The 8,265-nt window shown below is 43.7% G+C and overlaps 2 protein-coding genes across 3 annotated transcripts in view; both read right to left on the reverse strand.

Moving 5' to 3' along the window:
* The window catches only part of LOC103369301 (septin-7-like), a 61,006-nt gene extending 58,397 nt beyond the window's left edge, over window positions 1–2,609 (reverse strand). For both annotated transcript variants that reach the window (XM_008297985.1, XM_008297984.1), the window contains exon 1: window positions 2,332–2,609. In XM_008297985.1, coding sequence (XP_008296207.1) covers window positions 2,332–2,370 — 39 coding nt within the window. In that variant the 5' untranslated portion in view covers window positions 2,371–2,609. The remainder of the gene's footprint in view (window positions 1–2,331) is intronic.
* Window positions 2,610–6,526: 3,917 nt separating this feature from the next.
* LOC103369303 (probable E3 ubiquitin-protein ligase HERC4) overlaps window positions 6,527–8,265 on the reverse strand; it is a 14,758-nt gene continuing 13,019 nt past the window's right edge. Inside the window, exons 20-22 of the mRNA XM_008297988.1 lie at window positions 7,871–8,054; window positions 7,654–7,756; window positions 6,527–7,066 (exon numbers count right to left, since the gene is read on the reverse strand). Of these exons, the coding sequence (XP_008296210.1) occupies window positions 6,849–7,066; window positions 7,654–7,756; window positions 7,871–8,054 (505 nt within the window). The 3' untranslated portion in view covers window positions 6,527–6,848. The remainder of the gene's footprint in view (window positions 7,067–7,653; window positions 7,757–7,870; window positions 8,055–8,265) is intronic.

Below are 8,265 nucleotides of genomic sequence, written 5' to 3' on the forward strand. Positions count from 1 at the left end.
CCGCTGCTGAAGTGACAGAATGAACAAGCTGCACACAAAGCGAGGACAGACGCACCGAGTCACGGACCCAAACGTGTCGATGGCGTCTTCTAACGGGACACAAAGACACAAAAACAACCACAAAACAGTCGAATAAAGCCCCAAAACAGACACACAAAACCATTACAAGGAGCATCAAGACCAAAAAGATGCTAAACAACAACACAGAGTGTCACAACAGAGACGACAATCAGATGAAAAACTGACAAAAACACACAAAACTACTACAAACAGACGCAAAGCAGCCAAAGAAAGGCACAAAACAAACACACAAAGTGATTACAAGACATAAAAAGAACACAAAGGTGCAAAAGAAATGAAAGTAGAGACAAAAAAATGACCACAAAGACATACAAAAGGACCAAAAAGAGGCATCAAACTAACAAAAAGACACAAAATGACCACAACCAGATGTAAAACTGCCAAAAAGAGGCACAAAACAAACACACAAAACCATCCCAAGAAGCATCAAGACCAAAAAGATGCAAAACAACAGCTGAGAGACACAAAGCGATGCCAAATGAAACACACAAAGATTTAAAATGACCACAGAGGCTGACAAACCGACGACAACGACACGAGAAAAGACCACAGTGAGACAAAAACACCCGAAAGAGATGAAAATGACGACAACAAAATGCAAAACAGCAACAGAGCGACACAAAAAGGTCCCAAACCAACCAGAGAGACTCACAAAATGAACACATTAAGATGCAAAACCGGCAAAAAGAGACACAAAATAGTGAAAATAAAATGCAAACTGATGAGAAATGACCACGATGACGTAAAGATCAACCAGAGAGGTGCAAAACAACCACAGAGACGTGAAAACACAGAATGACAACAATAAGACTCCAAATCAACCAAAGACAACCAACAAAAAACAGCCACACACAATGGGGAAAAAGATTTATGCGAAGTAAGATGATCAAAAACACATGCAAAACACCAACAGAGAAGGAAACAAACCAAAATCTAACACAAAAAGACAATATTAGGATGAAAAACTAACAGAGCTTCAATCAAGACCAGCCTCGGTTCAAAAAACTGTCATTTTAAGGACTCATGAATGCGCCGTCTTGTATGTGATCATCCTGTAAGCTACACGCAGAAAAGAGGCGTGATTCAATTAAAAAACGACGGCAATGACTATAAATATACCTTGTTTGCTCAAATTTATGAAGCCGAAGTTATTAATAGGCTGTGTTGCTTTTGTAGAAGGTGTGAAGGATGTTTTATTTAAAGCCATGTCTTTGTAAACAGCTGAAATATCTTAAAAGGAGCGGATTGTAAACGGAGTTCGGTGTGCAGTGCTATAGTCCGTACTGGCAGGGACCAGGATGTAGAGGAACCGTTAATTTGGGTATTTCTAATAGAAGGATGTGTTGTGTTCTCTATGCCGAAGTTATCAGTATACTGTATTGATTATTCATGAGGTGTGAGTGATGCTTTAGGAAAGGACTAGTCTTTGTAAATAACTCAAACATCCTTAAACAGGCGGATTGTTAACGGAGTTCGGTGTGCAGTCCTCGCAGGGGACCAGGATGCAAAGGAAAGTTGCAGCTATAGAAATATATGTTGTTTTCTCTGTGCCGAAGTTATCAATGGACTCTACTGGTTTTCAAAAAAGGGTGAGTGATGTTTTATTAAAAGTGATGTCTCTGTAAATAACTAAGACATCATTAAAACGCGCGGACTGTTAAGGGACTTTGGTGTGCAGTCCAAAACCAGCAGGGACCAGGATGCAGAGGAACGGTTAAAAAAGGGCATTTTTAGAGGCAGATACTGAAATATACGTCGTTTGGTCTATGCCGAAGTTATCAGCAGACTAAATCAATTATACTCAAGGTGTGAACTATGTTTTACGAAAAGTTATATCTCTGTAAACAACTAAAATATCCTAAAACAGGCGGATTGTTAACGGAGGTTGGTGTGCAGTTCTCCTGGTCGGTAACAGCAGCAACCAGGATGAAGAGAACCAGTTTAAAACCGGTTTTAGTGGCTGTTAATTAAATATATAATGTTTGGACTAAGCCGAAGTTATCAATAGGCTGTACTGAGTTTCCAGAAGGTGCAAGTGATTTTTTATTAAAAGTTGAGTCTCCGTAAACATCTAAAATATGCTGAAAACGGGCGGATTGTTAACGGAGTCTGGTGTGCAGCCCTCCAGTTGGACCCATCAGGCTGCAGGACACAGCGGGACGGTTGCTAATCAGATTTTACTGAACATATCCGGCAGCAGGATTATAAAAGGATTTTTATTTCTGTGTTTGTGTGGAGAAGCGGACTTACAGCGATGCTGGGAACCGCAGTCTCTGGTCGCTCGATCATCGTGCTGCTGCCTGTCACCACCCAGCCTGCGACGGACGGAGCCTCGGCGACTCACCGAAAACCACGAAGCGGGCACAAACACGCAGCTTCGCCCGCAAACAAACCGCAGAGTGGCGCAAACAAAAGGCCGCGGAGAGCGTGTGATGGCCAATGAATGAGGTTAAATTACATATGGCCGCTGACGGACGCTGCTGGCAGATGGAGCTCCGCGAAGAAAAACGCTCCAGCGGCCGTTTGTTCTCGGCTGGAAAAAACACCGGAATTACAGGCGGCTGCATCCGCCGGAGACTTTCACAATAAGACCACATGTTGCGGATCAGATCTTGGAACTTTCTGATTTTTATTTTTGTTTTTTTAATCCAAAAACACTCTTTCTGGAAATGTCTGATTAAATCAAATGACAAAAAAACAAAATTACATTCAGAGATTTAAAACAAAAACACAAAAACGACAAAACATGACAGAAAATCAGGTCAAAACACATAAAATTATCTCACAGAGAGCACGGAAATGACAGAAAGATGAGTTATGACTAAAGATAATCCCAAAACAAACACAAAAAGACCAAAAGTGACCAAAACAAATGTGGTAAAGTGTATGTAAAAAGTAAAATAACCTCAGAGAAACACAAAACAAACCAAAAAAATCAGCAAAACAACTGCTATGACAGCAAAACTGACAGAGACACAAATTACCCTGAAGAGATGCAAAACAAACACACACAAAGACAAAAAGTGACAGAAATGTTGTCAAACACGCATGAAAGAACCAGGATGAGGGCAACAATGACAGAAATATGAAAAATGACCACAAAGAAACACAAAACAAACACAAAAAGACAAAAAGTGCTAAAAATAGTGAGGTAAAGTTTATGTAAAATGTAAAATGACCAAAGCAACAGCAGCAAAAACTACCACAAGAAGCTAAATTAGCAAAGAGACACAAAACAATCAAAACACAAAATGACCAAAAACAGCTGAAAAATGAACGTGGAGACACAAAATGACCACAACGAAAAGCAAAGCAAACACACAGAAAGACAAACGGTAACAAAAACGAGGTCAAAAACATGTAAAATAACCTCAGAGAGGACAGAAAGATTAAACGTGACCACAAAGGATCACAAAGCAAACACACAAGAGACAACAACCTGAAAACTGTTGTTGAGCTGCTTGTGAAACAAACAAGCACCAAAAGAGACAAAACTAAACAGAAAGAGACGCAAGAGACGCACAAAGAGATCCAAAACCAACAAAGACACAGAAAATAACTAAAAAGAAACATCAGAAGACACTGACAGACACACAAAGACATTTAAAACAATTATCAAAAGCAAAAAAAGAAAATAAAACTGATGCAAAACGACGACACGGTGACGAGAAATTACCACAAAGAGACAAAATTCAACCAACAAAAGACGCAAAACACCAACAGAGACACACAGACTGAAGTCACTGTGACAGAAATGGTCCTTTTGTGCGCACTGTTGCACAATTGAGCTTCAAATATGCACAAAAACTCCAAGCGTGCGTTTGTTCTGATTAAAAGCTTAACAGAGGCCGCAGCAGGTGAATATTTTGAAACTCCACCCACCTCACTTCCGCTCTGCTGCCTGCTGTTTGCGTTCAGCTTGACCAACCTGCGAGCGGCTCCGATCCGGTTTCCTATTGGACCAACTGATGGAGTGTGTGGCGCCTTCAGGGGCTGCGGGAGAAACCGTGCTGCGTTCACAGACCAACGTTCTGACACAGATGTCGTTGTTTCAGGTGTGAAGGTTCGCTTCATGACGAACAGAAGCCTGTAAATCAGATTTAATACCAGTTTAACGTCATCGTTCTTCGTCCTGGTCTGAGCAGAAGGTTTGTGCTGAATGGTTTTTCTTCAGTGTTTCTCAGCTTTAATCATGAATGAAATTCAGGAGACCGAAGTCTGAGCAATGTTTCCAGCTCGAAAGGCAAGCAGCTGAAAATGAAATCAAATCAAATAATTACACATAACAAGAACAAAGAGACACAAAACATGTCCAGAATGATGAAATAAGGCAAGAAATGACCACAAAGAGACACGAAATGGGTAAAAAAAGACAACAAATAACAACAAAGAGGCACTAAATAATTAAAACAGACTAAAAAAGAAACAGAATCACCACAAAAGAGACACAAATTGGGTACAAAGACGCACAAAATATCTAAAAGAGACACAAAAAAACAAAAGAAAAAACACAAAATGACCAGATAGAGACACAAAATAACAACAAAGAGGCACAAAACACGTCCAAAATGATAAAATAAGGCAAGAAATGACAGCAAAGACGCACAAAATAATTAAAACAGATGAAAAAGAAACAGAATCACTACAAAAAAGACACAAATGGACAATAAAGAGACAGATAGTGGTGACAAAGACACACAAAATGAGGAATCAACTGTCTCAGGGAGCTGTGGTGAGGATCCACAGCAGCAGCACGGCGCCACCTGCTGACCTGCAGCTGCATCAGCTCTGAACAGCTCAGAATCAGAATCAGCATCAGAAGCTTTTCATTGCCCAGCGAGTTCTCACACACAAGGAATCTGCCGTGATGAGTGAGTCTGGGGCGTCACAGTAACAAGACAAGTCAAAAGTATAAAAGTACTACGTAGATCAAAAGTACTATGAGAGCAGAAATAAGCCACCTGGTAAACTAGGAAACAGTTCAAGTACGATACAGTATTGCACATGAAGCTGAAGGATTTACAGAAGAAGCTGCTCCGGTGCCGGGATGTTCTGGTGCTTAGAGACCCGAAGCAGCAGGTCACAGAGGTGGTGACCTGGGTGGGAGGAGTCGGAGAGACTTTTCCTGCCCTTTTCCTCACTCTGGAGGAGTACAGGTCCTGGAGGGAGGGCAGGGGGGCACCCATGATCCTCTCAGTGGTCCTGACTGTCTGTTGCAGTCTCCTCATGTCTGATCTGGCAGCAGAACCGAACCAGACAGTTAAAGACGAGCACAGGCCAGACTCAGTGACTGCTGAGTAGAACTGAGTAGAACTGTTTCAGCAGCTCCTGTGGCAGGTTGAACTTCCTCAGCTGGTGGAGGAAGTTCAGTCTCTGTTGGGTCTTCTTCACCACAGAGTCTATGTGGGTCTCCCATCTCCGGTCCTGGGAGATGGTCGTGCCCAGGAACCTGAAGGACTCCACAGCAGGCACAGTGCTGTTCAGGATGCTGAGGGGGAGGGGTGCAGGGGGGTTCCTCCTGAAGTCCACCATCATCTCCACTGTTCTGAGCGTGTTCAGCTCCAAGTTGTTGTGACTGCAGCAGACAGCCAGCTGCTCCGCCTCCTCTCTGTAGGCATCACCGTCCTGGATGAGCCCAACAACAGTGGTATCGTCTGTGAACTTCAGGAGCTTCACAGAGGGCTGTGAGGAGGTGCAGTCACAGCTCACAGTTAATAACAAAAATCAGAAGGAAGGTCTCAGAGGAAGTGAACTTTTTTCAACCTGCGACAAATAGCACAGCGAGAAGTATCATATACACAGTATGTGAGTTTATACATGAGTACACACGAGAGTGTGTTCATGAGTGCACACGAGCATATTTAGTCTGAAGTCTTCTTTTCGATTTATCATCATTTTGATTAGTTTCACAAACAGTCATACCTGGTGTACCGCGCAGTGAAATGTTTTGTGCACCTGTTCCACCCCGAAACAACGTTAAAAAGATGAAGAAGAATGAAGAATAAACACACAAGAAATATACATATATATACATATATACATATATCCATCCATCATCTCTACACCTTCATCCTCACCAGGGTCATGGGGGGCTGGAGTCTATCCCAGCTGACTCAGGGTGAAGGCAGGTTCACCTGGACAGGTAACCAGTCTATCACAGGGCTACACTTAGAGACAGACAACCAAGCACACTCACATTCACACCTACGGACAATTTACAATCACCAATTAACCTCAGCATGTTTCTGGACTGTGGGAGGAAGCCGGAGAACCCGGAGAGAACCCACGCTGCACGGGGAGAACATGGAGACTCCACGCAGGAAGATCCCGGGTGTCCTCACCGGGACGCCAACCGGCGACCGTCTAGCTGTGAGGCCACGGTGCTAACCACCGATCCACCTGCAGCCACATTGATAATGTGCAAAACAGAATTCTGACAATCGTCCAGCAGTTCACAAACCAGTTTTATTGAAGCCGACAGCCTGCAGCTCTGAACTGAAGCAACGATCAGCTGCTCTACCAGCTTATTCCTGAGGAGAACAAAAACGTACGACTTCCTGACAAACTCTGCACACAAACTGTTTATATTAACATATTCAGGATGAAGAACAATTTTCTTTTATGTACACACAATGATCATCATGGATTTTAAACCTTTTCATGTTCAGCAACACATCAAGCTACAAAACCTGCTCATCTATCAAACAGCGCTCCATGGCGGGTCGAGCCCTCTGCTCAGCACAGCTCCAGGTAAAACCTCGAGCTGATCACTGACGGATTCTCCGGTTGTTGCTCAGGGCCTCCGTCAGTCTGCTCTGCATGATCTCCTTGGTGGAGTACAGAGGCAGCTCCAGCACCGAGCTGCACGTGTGCGTCTCAGGATAATATCGGTCGTGGTCGAGGTTCTGGACGTATCTTTGTCTGATGATCATCGTGATCTTGTCCTTCCCGAGGATGGGCACCTGTTCAAACCCCGTCACAAACCCTGGCGGAGGGAGAAAGTCGGAGTTATTGAGGAACGTAATGCAACAAAAGTCAGTAACCTTCCATTACTCATGTGATTTCATTGTCAGTTCTTTATTTTGAGTGACAACACTCATCAAAAGCACCAGAGATTCTTCAGACGACTCTTCAGCTCTTTGTTGGAGGGTTACGTTGCTCCATCATAAAAACACCCCAAAGGTGTTCAACTGGATTCAAGTGGGACCACATACTTCTGTTTGTGTGAGTCTGTGTTTGTGACATTCATGGAGCTTCTAGAAACATCACCAACACCTTCTGCCCTCATGCAGCCCCACATCATGATGCTCCACCTCCGTGCTTCACTGTCAGGACCATGCATCCACTGTGGTGGTCCTGGTCAGGTTCACACCAAACATCTGGACTCCATCTGATCATTTATTTGTTTTATCATCCTTGAATTTTCTCTTTAAAATACCCCCACAAGACAAACAAATACTCAGTATCTTAACTTTCCACGTCTGTGTTTTGCGACTATCCGACTGAAGTGATCTGAGGCGATACAACAATGCTGGCTCTGCTCTCTATGTTAAAGTCAGGAACAATACTCACAGAGGAAAGCCTTCTTCTGATTCTCACTGAGTTCTTCAAAAACCTCCCAGAACATCTGGACAGTGGGGTAGTTGGCGTGGAACTCCCCCTCATACCTGGTGTTCTAATCCCAGAGAAACAGACCATTACGAAGACGTAGAATGTTCACAGCAAGCACACGAGATTGTGATAAATCAGGGAAAATGAAACCACCAGGAGCTCTTGTTCTGGACCCTACCTGCTTCAGCTTCTTCCAGTCCTGGAAGTGTTTGCCCACCATCACCTCCTGCAGCTCCTTCGGCCTGAACAGCTTCACCAGATCCCGCTCACACACCTGGAAGAAGCCTCGTCTGAACGCCTGGAACGCCGGCTCCACCGATGTGTTGAAGGCGTGATTCACGTAGGCCTCCACGAACTCCCTCCTGCTCAACAGAAAGACGCAGTAGAAGAACAAGGAGGTCCAAACATCATCAGCTGCTCTTTATCTAAACAGTCGAGTGGAGCTGGTGTCAAGTCAGACACAGTTCAGGAAGTGTGCTGCTGCACATGTCTGTGAAGATTCTCAGTCATCCAGGTCATGGTTCTTCTCGTAGATTAATCGTAGCAACTGGACCTGCTTAAGTTCCTTGAAGA

This window comes from Stegastes partitus, unplaced genomic scaffold, assembly GCF_000690725.1.
Source record: "Stegastes partitus isolate 25-593 unplaced genomic scaffold, Stegastes_partitus-1.0.2 Scaffold1267, whole genome shotgun sequence".
NCBI lineage: Eukaryota > Metazoa > Chordata > Actinopteri > Pomacentridae > Stegastes > Stegastes partitus.